General features: G+C 41.0%; 1 protein-coding gene across 1 annotated transcript; it reads right to left on the bottom strand.

Moving 5' to 3' along the window:
- Window positions 1–939: 939 nt before the first annotated feature.
- Window positions 940–14223, bottom strand: DLD (dihydrolipoamide dehydrogenase). Its single transcript, XM_062638302.1, has 14 exons — window positions 14088–14223; window positions 13115–13190; window positions 12016–12095; window positions 9581–9649; window positions 8760–8829; window positions 8291–8391; window positions 7823–7966; window positions 7560–7661; window positions 5669–5859; window positions 4158–4328; window positions 3575–3764; window positions 2864–3001; window positions 2040–2129; window positions 940–1919 (listed from the first exon to the last, which is right to left on the bottom strand). The coding sequence occupies exons 1-14, from the start codon at window positions 14124–14126 to the stop codon at window positions 1854–1856; spliced, it is 1527 nt and encodes a 508-aa protein (XP_062494286.1). The 5' UTR covers window positions 14127–14223; the 3' UTR covers window positions 940–1853.
- Between the last annotated feature and the right edge of the window lie 2673 nt (window positions 14224–16896).

The following is a 16896-nucleotide window of genomic DNA, read 5'->3' as shown; positions in this document are numbered from 1 at the left end:
ATGACAGCGAGAGAAGTGACAATACAGTAACAATTCTGAGGCCTTGAATTTTATTTTCAAGTATCTGGGAGATTATAATCTCCAGTATAATTTTAGCCTCCCTGACTTCCCAAACTCCATTTAACATGAATAAGAGAACTTGTAACTTGATGAACCTCAAGCATGAGCTGCAGTAAGATTGCCCCAAATATCGAGGGAGGCAGAGGGAGTCGACGCAAAACTGTTTCAGGGTTTTCAGGAAGAACACAAGATCAACACTTCCTAGCATTTACCTGTGGCAGCTGGAATTGATTATGAGATGCCAAGATCTATTTGAATAATCAAGTTCTTCTTCCCTATTGTCTCACCTTTGCTTTTCCCTTCAGCAGCTTCCTACTAATGCCTGAAAACAGATCCACATTAGTTCACTTAACCCAACAGAACTGTGAATCAGATCTCATATCCTGGTGACAAGCTGTCATGGTTTAACCCCATCTCCATTTAAAACAGGAGTTAAACCCAAGCATCACTGATGCTTGTTGATTAACTGGTATCTTCATAAAATGGTACATTAGCATATATTTCTATCACTCAGCTTGGATAATGGATCAATAATGGATTGAATAAGAAGCTCTAAAGGCAGGATATAACCTTGACTATGCAGAACCAAGTAGCTTTTACACCATCTTCTGCATGTACATTTCTCTTTCCATTGGCATAATGAGAAAGGAAATGCACAACCCCAGCACGTATTAAGGACTTCTTCAAGGCAGATAAGCCTAACAGTTAAAGAAAAAGGCACCCTTCGAAACAGAACTTCATATCAGCTACTGGAATTGGGCACATTCCATATACATGTTGGGGATCTTCCAACGATGCCATTTGTTCACGAGTTTCTTCATGTATTCAACACTAAAAGGAGTAATGGGGCTGATGAGCAAACAAAACCCAAGACCACCCTCCAGCCACGTTAAATATTAATTGAGCTCTCTCGTTACAGAAGAGACAGAAAGAGAGCACAAAATCGAAAACAAAAGAAGAAAGTATGTCTTAAATTCTGTGGAGAGCTGACACTGCAGCCCTTATGTGTGGAAGGTGCAGAATAACCCCCATTTCATAACACTTAACTGCAAGTGCTACTTCACTACCCAGTTTTAGCGTCTCAAGTTTAAGAGCTGGACAAAGCAGCTTTAAAACAAAAAAAAAAAGTAAGTGCAGTAAGATCAATTCTTCAATCTTTCATTTCTCCATTAGCACTTAATTTTTACCTCTATGAGTTTTCAATATGAAAACATGACGTGTGGAGAATCACACACACACAGAGCAAAGTCAACATAGTTTTAATGGATCTATACGAGCCCCTCTTCTCCCAACATTCTAACACTACTAGGTCACATACAAGTACCAAAACTTGTTTTAAGAAGTAGGTTAAATACTAAAGTTAATCCTTTCAGAAGGAAACACATTTTTGTGCGAAAGTGACAGTGGCATTTTAAGTGCCAGCATTCAACTGGTTTAGCCCATCACTATTTCAAATAAGAAAACACCAGGTATGCTGGGCACTCATCCAGAGTTTTGGCCAGCAAATTTGGTAATCCCATGCAGCAGTGCAATGTTTGGTTTTGAAAGAGAGAAGAGTTCTGTCAGGCTGTTTTCTGTAACATTCATCATGTAAATAAACATGTAATTTTAAGTATTTAATTTACAGAGACTGGATAATTCCACTTGTTCCAAACTCTACTTGTTTAAATATTTGAATGAAGAGATTAAACTTAATTATTCAGTCCTAAAATCCTCCGACTCAGGCTTGCATAAGGGCCCACAGTCCATGTCCAGAGATGCAATATACACATATAAAGATCTGCTCTTTCATTTTAGAAGTTGATAGCTTTGCCGAAAGATGCTGCTAGGTTTGCTTCCCTGAAGGCTTCTGACACTGTCTGTCAAAAGCAAACACAAAAACGTGTAAGTCATTAATAGGTCATTAACAGTCATTAATAGCTATAAGCACATCTGTCTAACAGTGGTGTTCAACAGCCCGTTTTAGGAAAAAAACTTACTGGATGGGCATGGCAAACTCTGGCTACATCTTCACATGATGCTCCATATTCCATAGCAAGGGCAGCTTCATTAACCATTTCTCCAGCACCCTGTAATTTAGTAGTATTTGGAATTAGCACAAATCTCTATGCAGTTGTCTGGATTCTCCTGAATGAGTAACAGCTTGTAAATAAGCATCTTTGGCTAAAAAAAGTAAAGGAAAGTTGTATAATAAGCAAACCAGAGACAGATTAGGGTCTGACTTTGGAATGTGTGGGACAGCAAAAACTGATGCTTTTCCCAAATAGAATTATCTGATTTCTCATTTTGACAAAGGACTTTTAATCAAAGTTCCGCAAGTTACTGACCCCACATCTGGTGACTGCAGAAGGTTACCAGCTCTGCCGAAGTCTAACGTTCAAAGTGGGGAAAGAACTAAACCACCAATAAAAAAGCCAGTCATGTCTGTTCAGCTCCCTCAACTTCCAGGAATTGAGTCAGCAATTTCTGCTGTTCCCTCAGGTATTTGGCACTATTCTTACGACATACTCAAACATCCCACTAAAAACACCCCACCACCAAGAAAAAAATACAACCCAAAACTGGTCAGAGAAACCAATTCACCCTGCCAATTCTAGGGGTAAAAATAAGTGCTGGGTCTAACACCACAGTAACAGAAAAGTGGGAAAGCAGCAGGGCTGCAGAAGAGAAGAGAAAATAAAACTGACTCTGGTCCTTCTTTCTGCAAGCACCACTTCTCTGTTGACAACTACTCTGCAACTGTGCAACACTAAACAGCAGACCCTTACAAGGCCAAGACAGCAGAACAATTTATGATACTTACTGAGCCTAAAATGTGAGCACCCAGCATCCTGTCTGTTGATTTGTGACTAAGGATCTTCACCATTCCATCCGTGTCAGCATTTGTCTTTGCTCTGCTGTTCGCCGCAAATGGAAATTTCCCAACTTTGTATTCTACACCCTAAAGAACAATGGAATCATAAACACAATTCCAGAAGTATAAGAACAGAAGCAATAGAAAAGTAAGAGACATATATTAGGAAGAAATTCTTCACTATGAGGCACCTGAACTGGTTGCCCAGAAAATCTGTGAAATGTCCCATCCCTGGCAGTGATCAAGGCCAAGTTGAATGGGGCTCTGAGCAACCTGGTCTAGTGTAAGGTAGGGGGAGATTGGATCTGGATGATCTTTAAGGTCCCAACCCAAACCATTCTGTGATTCTGTAAGATGACACACAGAGCAATCCATAAGAACAACCACCGAAGGGTTAAGGGGGTATTAAAAAAAGATAAATTAGCAAATTTACAAATTAGTTAATATTAAACAATATTAACTTCACAGAATAGAAGTCATTAAAGAGAATAGTGATCCCTGGGACAGTGGCACACCAGAGGGAATCATTCAATCATAGACCTTAAGCAATAAATTCAGATGCAGAAATTCTCCTGGAAAAAGTAGCCAGATAGACTACTAGACAATGAACCCATGCCCAAGGGAGGAAAAGGTTTTGCCTGAGAAGAAGACAAACAGTACCTCCTCTTTCAGCTGTTCTTCCGATTTACCAACCCAGGCCACCTCAGGGTGAGTGTATATCACAGAGGGTACACAGTTGTAGTCAATGTGAACTGCTCCTCCAGCCATCCCTTCTACACAAAGAATGCCTTCATCCTCAGCTTTGTGGGCCAGCATAGGTCCAGCAACTACATCACCAATAGCATAGATGCTATCAGACCAATGAAACAGAATAAGACACTGTTTAAAAACATCCTAGCACACCTAGGCTACCTTATATAACAGTCAGTTTGAAACATGTTACTGAAAACTTTGATCACAACAGATTAAAATACTGGATTTCAAGAGAAATATAAAGTATTAAAAAAAAAAGCAGTTTCCACAGAATGACCACACTTCAAGTACCAGAGACATGAAATACAAGCAGTCACTTTGAAATTACAAAGCTTCAGAGGTTGACTAAAGTCTTTCATTCCTGAAATACACAGAAATCCTGAGTTTCCTTTTCAGAAAATAAAGATACATTCTGCAATTAAAACCAAACAAAAAAAGTTTTAGTAGGTTAAGCTTTTAAAAATAATAGAAAATACTTAGTCTTACTTACTTTGGAATTTTGGTTTGGAATCTGTTATTGACTGGGATTCTCCCCCTCTTATCAAGTTCAATTCCAAGATCCTCAAGACCTAGATTTTTGGTAAAAGGACGTCTCCCGATGCAGACTAGGAGCACATCACAGGTTATTACTTCTGCCTTGCCACCAGCAGCAGCTTCAAGACTATAAAAAAACAAGCAGCAAAAATGTTAAGCTGTAAACTTTCAGCATTGCATTTCCCCCACTACTAAGTAAGATAATCCAGACAGTGATCTATGGGCTGAATCAGTCATCAAAACACTTTGATTCAGCCTGCCCCATGCTTCTTCCTTGCAAGAGTTGAAGAATACAGGGGAAAGAAGGGACAGTAACTCTTACTACACTTGTTAACAACTCTTCAATGCAGAAATTCAGGGTATATTTCCACTAGCAAGCAGCATGGCCTGACAGGATCAAATTTGTACAGCAAAATAATTGGTGCAGCATCCAAACTACATATATTTTTGGGGTGGGCTATTTATTCAGAGCTAGCTTTCTTCTGGCACACAGAACCAAACACCTCCTAGCAGCTGCCATGCACTGGGTGCACTCCTCAAGTGCATCTTTGGATTTAATTGCCCCTGGAACAAGTTCAGTTCACATGCTCTGAGAGCACAAGAACCAAAGCACACAGAGTGAGAATAAGCACGAAGTGCGTTTCAACAGAATACTCCTGAAACAGAATGAAACTCCAACCATCATTAGCATGTTAAAGAAGACCAAATCTAGCATCTTTTCAGTGGAGGACAGACTATCCCGAGCTATGTCAATACAGCAAATACAAGTCACCATATTAAGACTGCAGTGAAAAAGCAAACATTTAAAATTGCTTTTGTTAATTAACATTAAGCATTTCCTTCAAACTCAAACTACAGTTTCGGCATAGAGAATACATTAATGAGAACAGTAATAGTGTACACATATGGACTTTCACAAAACAAATTTGCTGTTAAGTTTCTGTATTAGCTGTTCAGCTCCAAGTCTTCAATGAGCTCAAGTGTGGTCATTAAAAGACACTCCAGAGTAGTTTCATCTATTTCTAGTCAAACACAATAAAATCTCTGCCACGCTTATTGTGAGACAAGAAGAGGTATGGACAGAATAACCCTTATAGTAAGTAGCCAAGAATTAATGGCTTGAAAATAAGTATCATGATTGCTCTTACAGTCATGTTCCATGAAAAGCATGATTTAGAATTTTTATTGCTGATCTCAGTACACCAACACTGGTTTTGTACTAGCACAAAGTACAAGTCAAGTCAATAGAACCTCTCCTGGGTAAGCAATCTGGGACTCAATAAACTCAAAATTATGAGCTCTGTAAATTACAGTACAGGATAAAAAAAAAAATAAATTTCATTAAAGATTTAAGTTTAATTCAAAACTTTTTCTTTTTCCTATTTAAAAAATAATGTCAGACTGTTTGACGGACTGAGAGGAAAAATACATATATGGCATTCCTCTAGTTTTCTGTTAAACACTTACGCCACATCGATTTTTCCATCTGGTTTCTTGGTAGCACCAGTAACTTTGGTGTTCAGTTTAAATTTAAAACCCTGTTTCTGAAGAATCCGTTGGAAGTTTTTAGAGATCTCCATGTCAATTCCCATTCCACCAACATGGCCCATGAACTCAACAGCTGTCACATCGGCACCAAGGCGCTGCCAAACCGAACCCTGCAGTCACAGCAATACAGGGAAAAAAGTTTTGACAGGCAAACTTCAGATTTGATACTTACCACAGGCCATAAACTTTTGAAAAGAAGGGTAACACATAACAGCAAACTGATCAGTTTTTACAAACATTACGGTGGAGAACAGAACAAACCCAACCTTCCCCAGCCTTTCCCACAAAAATGGATTTATTGCTGCTTGTTTGCATACCCAAAACTTCAATACTGAATTCACAGAAATAAGCCTTTAAAAGAAAGAGCTAACAAAATAATTCAGTACAGATTAGGTACGGTTTAGGTTATAGGTATAGAAAAAAATTAAAATCAAAGAATCCGAATGTATTTCAGAAAACCCAAAGGGAATTGCTTGTGGTGTTCTAATACTACATTAAGGAAACTATGCAATAAGATGGAGCCACTGCTGGTTGTGCATGTATTTTTAACCATAACCACTACAATCAGCTTCACACCCTATTTACCTGCAGTTACCCACATCCATCCAACATAGTATTTCACATTGCTTACTCTTTCCCTGCTTAACAGTCAGCAGGCTAAGCAGCTACTAAGTAGAAGTTTTCAAGCAGTTGCAAGAGCAGCAAATACATATTCTTTTTGGGCCACGTAGGTATGAGACATAAGAACTTGAACCAAGACAAACTACAAAGTCTCCACTCCTTTAGTTGTTAGACAGAATGTGTACAATCACATTACATTAAAATTTCTTGGGATTAACTGTTACACACAGGGATTTATCCTGGCTTAAAATGGACTTCCCTTAAAACAGGAAGTTCTGTACATATAAAAGCAGGTACAAACCTGTCGTGGTTTAAAACCAGTCAGACAGCTCATTCACTCACTCCCTCCCCCTTCTTGCCCTCCCCCTGCTCCCAGAGGGACGGAGAGGAGAATCGAAAAGATGCAACTCCCACGGGTTGAGATAAGAACAGTTCAGTAACTAAGGTATAACACAAATCACTGCTGCTACCACCAATAATAATAATGATAAAGGAAATAACAAGGGAAGAGAATACATCATCTCACCACCAGCCAACCGATAACTCGCCTCCCCAGCCTGACCAAGCACTGACTGATACCTTCTCCAGCCCCACAGTCCTAGCCCTTTCGGGTAACTCCCAGTTACATCCTGGGCATGACGTGTTGTGGTATGGAATACTTCTTTGGTCAGTTTGGGTCAGGTGTCCTGTCTCTGCTTCCTCCCAGCTTCCCCTCCCCCCTGGCAGAGCATGAGGCTCAGAAAGTCCTTGGTCAGACTAAAACATCAGTGTTATCAGCTCTGTTCTCAGGCCGAAAGTCAAATCACAACACTGCATCAGCTACTAAGGAGAAAAATGACTGCTACTGCTGCACCCAGGACAAAATCTCACCGAAACATACTACCCCTCTTTATCACCCCCAAAAAAACCCAACACCTGTATGTTGCACTCTCAATTCTCTGCTTACCTGATCAGCTGAAGAAGCACAGATCCTACACACACTTATCCCAGCTCTTCTGGTAGAAAAAGGAGCTAGCAGGCTATGAAGCGTGAACAGTTTCATTACAACTCACTCAGCCAAACATCTGTTTAATCACAGCCACACAATCAAGTGCAACACAAAAAAAAAACAAACAAACAAACAAAAAAAAACCCCAAACACTCTGTTCCATTATAAATTAAAAAGCAAGTGGTTTAAATTTCCTCTCACCAGTTCCACACCAATGACTCCTGCACCAATGACAACCATCTTTTCTGGAACCTTTTTCAGTGATAGCGCACCAGTGGATGACACGATATTATCTTCATCAATCTAATGACAAATCCACAAAGGGAGGTTTATGATCTCTTTTATACATTATATATATAACACACAAAAGGTGAAGTGCAGGGAGATGCAAAAAATTGCTACACATTAGATTACTTGGATAAAACACATTAAAAAAAAGTATAATTTAGATTTCAAATACGTACAGTAATTCCAGGGAAGGGAGCAACTTCTGAGCCCGTGGCTATCAGAATATTCTTTGTATTGACAACCTGTGTGCTGCCATCTTCTTTGGTTGCAGTGACTTGGTTTTTGCCAGTTATTTTTCCAAACCCAGATACATGTATAACCTTCAGTAATGAAAACACAGTAAATTCAGATTCAAATTACTTACATAAATGTAACCTGAATCTCACCAACGTTTTAAAAGAGCTGCTAACACATACCTTTGCATCACCATCTGCTACAAACCACAAAGTAATTTTGCACTATACTTTTATGTAGTTTAAAAGAACAGTTCCTTCATTCTTAAACATCTCCTAGAAGAGAAGCATTAAAATTCTGCCCTTACCAAATCCATCCACTCAAATTATGTGGGAAAAATATGCAAATGCAAAAAGAAATTCAGATCAGAGAAAATCCATGGATATACCTCAGAATATAATCCAACTAACCTTGTTTTGTTTAAACAAATGAGCAATTCCACCTGTTAAGGCCTTCACTGCACCACTCTTCTGTTCCATCATCTTCTCCAGATTCAAACGGACTCCTGCAACTAAGGTAAAAAACCCCAACAACTTTAATCAAGCATTGTGGTGTTTTTATAGGAGCTAACCTAAACACAAGTAATAGCTCTGCCACAGTAAGATGTGTTGAATGGCCCCACGAATGCTAAAAGTTACATTCAACAACTGCTACGTTATATCTGAAAAGTATAATAAAGCATAATACTGCTGTCTTATCTATCCATTCAAGGAGCAGACATGTCCCTAACCCTCCAACTGACAGATAAAGGGCATTATTTGTAAATCTAGAAAGTTTTCTGACCAGAAAACTATAGCAGTCACATTTGAGTGATTAAATTTACTTTCTGTGGAAGCCACTTATGTTAACAGGCACTGACCAGTTACTCTTCACACTCACGTTCAATTCCTCTATTAGCAAAATCTTTTCCATGGGCCAAGTGATACAGATGTGAGTTGTTCAGCAAGGCCTATAACACACACAGAGAAATGTGACCTGGGACATGCATTCATAATTTCATTGATTATATTATCAGGAAAAAAATTTCTCATGTTATTTGCAAAATACTCTCAGTATTATGAAAGTCTGACATGCATTTAAAGATGTGTTTCAAACACAAATTGTATAGCTCTTACACAAGTGTTTTATAAAAGTTACATATTTAACAAAAATAGAAAATAGTTAAATCCACACTTATCCTTTTGCTCATTTCAGCAGAGAAACTGGTAATGACTCTATGGGGATTAAACACCACCCTCCCAAAAGAATCCCACAGGGACAGACTTCAAGTCGAGGGAAGAAAGATGGTTCTGCCTGACTCACAGGAGAATTTCCTTATTACCTCAGACAAGAGACTGTCAACAAAAAGAGGATACAGAAAAACTGGATGAGGAAAACCTGTACTGAAATCCCTGTTAAAATTTTAGCCTGAAACATCTGAAACAGTTCTCATTACAGGTCACACCACGGACTCAACAGCTCAAAGTGAGAAAATTTGTCTATTTTGGTCATAAAGCAGTCTGCAAACAAAGCATTTCTATTAAGCAAGTAAAATTTTAATCCTACTTATATTTATTTGCATCCTCAGCTCATCTGGATTACAATTTCAATGTTTACAGAAAGTACTTTGATCTTAAGAAACTCCTTCTTAATCTTTTTCCAAGTGACGCATACAATATCTGTTGTTCTGAATGAAGTTATGACAAACTACATACACTTACCTTGGAAGGAATACACCCAACATTCAAACAGGTTCCACCTAATGTTTCATTTTTCTCTACACAGACAGTCTGAGGAAAAAGGAGGAGGAAAGAAAGATTATTTTAGCAATCTCATGCTACCATTTCCTTAATGGAGGTATCACAAATTAAGAGTTTGTGACAAAGACCAGGCATTTATCTGGTAACTCTTCCTCTACAAGTGTCTCATTAACTTCATTCCTAGATTGATTTCCAGGCTCAGATTTCCTCTTCAGTATTTTTTTTTCTAATTTAAAAAACACAAAATGGCTCTTTGCAACAAAATTCTCTAATAGAAAAGAGCCACATTCTCCACTGCACCATTTATACTTTCACAGAAGTTGAAATGGTGGTGTTCTACTTCAAAAATATACATTGCCTCAATTAAATGCAATAGTCTGTGCAAGGTGTTCCCCTTACAATTAGGAAAAAAACACATCTGCATAAATCAAAAACTGTAAATCACACAAAAGATTCCTAAAAACAACTAATCACAAGCAAACAACAAATAAATGGACCAGCACTCATTGTAACTGCATGAAGCAATCTTTTCTTGAAAGAAAACAGAACAAAACCCCCAAACCTCAAACATTTCCCTCTAAAACATGGTATCCTGCAAGACCCATTATAACTATTTATTTATATAACTACAAAGCTTGCCAATACCTAGGAAGAAAAAAGTAAAAATCAAATAAAGCAAAGCCAAGCAAAAATAAGGTCAATAACAATAGCGATGAAAAATATTTCATCTCCTTCTCATCAACCTGTCAACATCAAAGTGTGCAAAGGAAAAAAGCCCAAACAAAACACCAACACAAAACCAACTGACAAAACCAGATTTCGGGGGGGGGGGGGAAGAGAGTATCATAAACCTTTCCTATAGAAGCAAAAGAATTGGCAACTCCTTCTTTGCAAGGCATATATGTTCAAAATAGTAGTTCCTTGGTTTATACTCTTAAGAACTCCAATTTGTGAGAAGTAAATGTCCAGGATAAAAGCTTTTCATCACTTCTTGAAGTTGCTGCTTTTGTGCTGAAGCACAGGTGATGGCAACATGAAGAGCAGATTTTGCCATGTCAAATCCTAGAAACTCACTGACCTGCCTCTACCCTTCCTCCTGTTTTAAGCACACGAATGCATGAAAAAAATGACCCAGGTGCTTTAAAAGCTGCACTATGGATCAAACAACACCAAACAGCTCCTACCTTTACCTCATAAGGAGGTTCTGCCTCATCTGCTTTACACCAACTACACCAAAAAGGCCAAGCAAAGTTAAAAAGATAGAAAATATTGCTGGCAATAACATGGGATGCTGTGGTAGCACTACAAGGGCTTAAAGCTTGTACTGGCAGATGCAGCACTAAAATTGAAGGCTGAAGTTCAGTAACCCAGTAGAGCACACTTGGGTTCTTCCATGGATGGTGTAGTTATAGAATCCATCTTTTTGACAGTCTTACAGAAACATCTCCTTACATTCTAGGACAGCATAAACATTTTTCATGTTTATTCAGTCCTAGAGGTGACACATGCAAGCATGTACAAGGACTTTGCCCACACTGACTAGCTGTGAAGCAGCATAAGGAAACTATTTTTTGCTATGATGAAAACAGAATCCAGGGCACTTTTTAACCTCCTTGTATATGGTATCCCTTTATTAATCACAGATGAAAGACCAGAGGACAGCACTGCTCCACGGAAAGCAGGCAGATAGCCACAAAAGGCAGGTTTAGAATAAGCAAGCATGAATTTACATGGCAGAAGACCTCAATCTCAATTAAAACCTGTACCACTGAGCACCTTTAAAAAATCTGAAATGCATTATGCACATGTAACTCCCACAATACTCAATTAATAATTAGTCATATACATAATTAGTACACATCAGATAAAGCTGCCTCTCTCAAAAGGTACTCAAAGACAACAGAACAGAGATGAACATAAATAAGTGTAAATGAGATATACAGTATTTCCACACATGAATTTTCACCTCAAATTCTCACATCAATGGAATTCCTCTACCCACATTCAAAAAGCACATCAGTTGAATATTGTTTTTTCTTTCTTGAGTTCCCTCAGTCTGTTCTTGAGGATAGTTTTTCAGTGCCCTTTTTGTCACCGTCTTTCTTTTCTCACCTTCTCTTCCACAAGAATAAAAGTCCACCTCAATTATGACTTCAAATCAAAAATGAGCTGTCCTGAGCACATATGTCAGTAGCAGGGCTGTAGACAGTACCACATTAACATCTCCATTTCAACTTCTGTATAATTTGGGTAAGCAAGGTAAAGAAAGATTACTGCCACATAAACAGCGTCTGGTGGCACATGATGCAACAGAAGAATTTCAGTTTTTCAGTATTACAAAAATATTTTTCAAGTTCATGTGAAGGAATATTCTGCTGAGTGAGATCTCATCTTACCTTAAACCCAAGCTGAGCTGCTTTGATAGCAGCAACATACCCTCCAGGCCCAGAGCCAATAACTGTGACATCAGCATCAACTGAAACAGAGAACATTTGAGTTATTTTTGTTTCAGCAATTAATACCTTACTGCAGGAATATCAGCTTATAAATTCTGAAATAATTCATGTTTGAAAAGGTATTTTTTAATAAAAGAAAAACAGCTATTTAAAATGATGCAATAATAAACATGGGTTAGATAATTACATCTCACATCTGAAAGTAACCTTCTGCATAAAGGTTGTGTCGAGGAACTCATGCCTAGGAAGATTCTCTTTGGACACTAGAGGGAAAATTTTCCCAGTGAGAACAATCAGCCATTGGAATAATCTCCCCAGGGAAGTTGTAGATTCCCTAGTACTGGACACTAAAGATTTGGCAGGACAGGATGCTGGGACATATAGTCTAAATCATGGTTTGCCAAGGAAGGTTGGACCACATGATTCTTGAGGTCCCTTCCAAACTGGTCTTCTATGATCCAATGAAACAGCCAGTCTCAAACCTTACAGGGAAAAATAATGTAAAAAGAAATTAAGGAACTGAATTCTGTCTGATCCATCCTATTACTAGAAGTCCTTTAGGAACTTAACCCATGATGTCTGGATAGTTTATTGTAACATTTTTCTAACACAGTTTCTACTGACGTTTAGTGCAAAAGATAAATGCTTACTGAATGCCATAAAATCAGTAGTTTATAAAGGAGAAAACATGGCTGAAATAGCTATTTATGGAACCTCTACTAATTACAAATGCAGCAGAAACTATGAACTTCATATCTAATTCGTATCTCAAGCCAAAACTACCTTTCAAATATTAATTACCATCACTGTTCCTACATTATATAAAGCTCAACTTCTATTTATAGCTTTAGCCTGCTATCAAATAAGGCAAATAAGACACTATTTTTCATCTAAATTTCCACACTGACATTGATTCCACTGTCACCTGGAAGACTTATTTCCAAGTTGGAAGCACTGCTTTGATTTCTGTAGGGGTTTATTTGGGAGGGTTTAGGTTGTTTTTTTTTTTTGTCTAAAGAAATTCTTCACAGTTAATTACCTTGATCAGCATAGGACCTTTGTGACACTGCACCAATTCCCTGGAGACCATGATGAATTCGATCAAAACGGCTTCTCTAGAAAGGCAACAAACGTAAGTTTTAAAAGTTGAAGTCTACCTTTGAAGACAAGTAAGCACTCGGCCACACAGAAACCAGTTACAGCCACCAGCTAACTAAAACAGCACATGACTGAGCCAGACACAGAGGCCACTGACTGGTACCGGAGGTACAAGTCACTCTGCCGTTTACCTGCTGCGCAGCCTGAGCCGATCATTTCACCTGCTCTCACGTCAGCCTCGCCTAAGGCTGTCTCTACACAATCCTTGATATAGCTCTCAAACTTTGAGTGGCTCTCAAACCACTTAACGGCATTAATTAGACACCCACAGGAGGTCATACTAAAAGTCTTGTTTCACTCCCTTCAGCCACCTCCTGTACGTAGGAACACCTCAGAGGTGGCAATGGGACAGCACAGTCGCTATACGCATGTTTCAGGCTGATCACTCTGTAACTGCGGGATGCTCCTTAAGGTATCCCGAAGCCCACAGCGCTGCCCAGGAGACGGAAAGCGGCGCTCGGACAGCCCGCGGCTCCCACAGCACCGCAGTACCGCCCTCACCTCCGCCCGGCCGCTCCCCGAGACTGCGGCCTCCCGCGGGCCGGGGCCCAGCGACGCCGCGGGCGCCGCGTCACCTCAGCCGAGCCGAGGCCGCGCTGGGCGAGCAGCGGCTCCCCTTCCCAGCGAGGGAAGCGAAAGCAGAGAAGGGACAGAAGCGCAGCCAAGCCCCGCGCCCGCCGCACAGCGCCTGCTCCGGCTCCGCCCGCCTTCACGCCCGCTCCCGGCGAGAGGTGGGGGGCGCGTAAGGAAAGCACAGGCCATAGCTCCCAAGCGTGGCGTAGGGTGACGCGCCTCAGCCAGCCACCCGGCCGCCCTCCAGCCCCGCGGCAGAGCCGCCCCCACCGGCGCCGTACCCGGGCGAGCGCGCAGGATACGCGTCCCCAGCGCTGCATGTCTACGCCGCGGCCTGCAACCGCCGCCGCTCCAAGGACTCCGCGGACTCGCGCAGGCGCAGTGGCCCGGGGGAGCGGCGCCGCCTAGCGGAGGCGGACGGCACGGACAGCAGCGGTCGGCGGCGGGGCCTGAGCGGCGGGGCGGGGCCATGCAAATAAGCCTCTGCAGGCAGTAGCGCGCTGCCAGCGCGGGGCTGCGTGGTGGGCTCTGAACTGAGGGTTTGGGTCAGTCAGGGCAGCGCCCAAACACGCATGCAATGGATCAAAATGAACGTGGGAACAGGCAGAGGAAGTCAGAATATTTCACTTGTCAGAATGAAACCGCTTTCATCTAAATGTATATAAATTCAATTTTAAAACACTTAAAAATACAAAACCTAAGGTGTTTCAGTTTGGAAAGAATGTTAAGTGACTCAGAATGATTTCTTTCAATTTATTCAGTTGGGATAAAGGATTAACTGGAACACTGAGACATTTTTGTTTAATTTCACGCTATTAATGTTCTTCCAGTCTGTTGTTCTGTAGAAGAAAGGGTGAATGCCCTGCAGTCCTCTGTTATTTGTACTTCGGCACATCAGTATTTGAAAACCTTAATTCTTCTTTGCCTGAGGGGAAACAGCAACCGGCCAAGACCATTTTCCTTCTGTCCTGAATTCCACCTGGTTTAGAGCATGTGCAATAATATATTCCATTTATGCTAAAAAACCTCAACGTAGCTTTAGGTAAGTAATACACAACATAGCTCGTGATATTGGCCACTCATCTTGCTAGAAAGTGAAAACATTTTCTGTGAAAAAGAGTTTTCAGGTTTTCTAGGCCTACTTTCTAATTTCTTGCATACAACCCATCAGGTGAGCACAAATTTTGGACATCCATTATAAGAGATGTATAATATTCATAAATGTCAGGCTTTTTTATTAGAGCAGACTTTAATTATTTAGAAGAACCACCTGGGAGAAGAAGTTCACCTATTAATAAAATGCAGTCAGATCTGTTGGAAGTACATTAGCAAATGAAGGTGCCAGTACTTATTAACACTCTAAAAGCTCCTGGGTTCAAAATGAGAGGCCATGTTCAGTGGCCAGAATTCCTCTTCTTTCTTTCTACATAAGGATTTCTCTGATTGCACCTCGAGCAACACTGGAGACTGGATGTGCCTGGTATTTTTATATTTAAATCCCTAACTCTTAGGCTGGCTACTGAGAAAACATCACAGAGTCCCGATAGGCTTACAGTGAAAACTATCATGGCGACATCATTTCTTTCCATCCTCACTAATGGTCCAACCAAAGAGAATAAAAAGCAAAACTCCTCCAGCTGTATCTAACTGAAAGTACTCAGCCGACATGTTTTAATTCTCCGTGGCCTGTACCCCAGCCTGCTCTGGTGCACAGCAGGGTACCAGAGCCCTCCCCTCTGCACAGACAGCACTCAGCAGCACATGAGTATTTCTAGGAAGCTAAATCTTTTTCAGGCATAGATCTGAATTCTGTGAGCATGTTTTATTGCTAGCACTGAACGAGACAGTAAGAATTGACTCGAGGCTCTGAAGGGCACACTTTGGGCATGTCATACCTGCCTAAGAGAGCAATCAATGTCTGGGTAGCAAGTGCAAAAACAGGACAGGGTTGCCCATCACTGCATCCCTCCAAGAAGGAAGCTGAGGCCTCAGTGGAGCTGCAGGGAAAAACCCCTGGGGAAACCTCTTTGCACTCCTGGTGTCCCAGTCAGAGTGCTCAGCCATGGGTTCATATTTAGTTTTCCCAAATTAGAGAAGACGCTGATGATTATTGCGGCCATCAAAGGGAAGGTGGATTGTGTGGTGATTGCTTCAGAACCCAGGGTGTAGAGAACCTGGGGAACTGCAAAAAGCATCAAAGCATGTCTTGGTGGATGGGGACAGTGGAAAGGCAAAGGGGCATGGGGGGAGTGCAGGGACCTCTCTATTCCACTTGCCACAGGCCTGACAGTCACCTCTGAACAGCCTTGGCTATTAACTGCGTGTCACTAAGAGCCATGGTGGCTGGGACTGAACCTTTCTGAATCTTCCTGGGGACTTTGCTGGAATTTGGAGGTTGTTAAAATACTTTCTTGAGGTTTTACATCTCTGAGTAATAAAGACAATGAAGATCAGATCCTTAGTGGATTGCCTTCAGGGCTGTGATAGTTGTAAACCATGATCGCCTGAGTGCTGTTTTGTTCTCTTGCTCCTGGCATGACTCAATTTCACCTTTCTTTGGTTGTGGCACCCCTTCCATGAACACTGAGGTTATGGTACCTGTGTACACTCCTGCTTTTTATTGACTTCATTAGTACACACTAAATGTCCCCTTGCAGCAAAGCAGGCCCTTATTAGGATCCAGAGCTACATAAGGGGGAGTGTTGCCAGCAAATGGAGGGTGGTGATTCTTCCCCTCTGAACAGCACTGGGGAGTCACACTGGACTGCTGGGTCCAGTTCTGTGCTCCCAGTACTTGAAACATGTGGACATATTGAAGAGAACGCAGCAAATGGCCACTAAGATGATCGACTGGAGCGTCTCTCCTGTGAGGGAAGGTTGAGAGAGCGGGGACTGTTCAGCCTGGAGAAGAGAAGACTCAGGGGGATCTCAGCCAAGCCATCAATCAATCAATCAAACATACAAATATGTGAAGGGAGAGTACAGAGCCAGGCCCTTTTCAGTGGTGCCCAGTGACAGGACCAGAAGCAACGGGCACAAACTGAAACACTGGAGGCTCTCTCTGAACCTCAGGAAACACTTTTTCACTGT

This window comes from Pezoporus occidentalis, unplaced genomic scaffold (assembly GCF_034315485.1).
Source record: "Pezoporus occidentalis ecotype Australia unplaced genomic scaffold, CSIRO_AGI_Poc_V1 ctg56, whole genome shotgun sequence".
NCBI lineage: Eukaryota > Metazoa > Chordata > Aves > Psittaciformes > Psittacidae > Pezoporus > Pezoporus occidentalis.
Note: the sequence above shows the minus strand (reverse complement) of the source record. Positions and strands in the feature narration are given on the sequence as shown.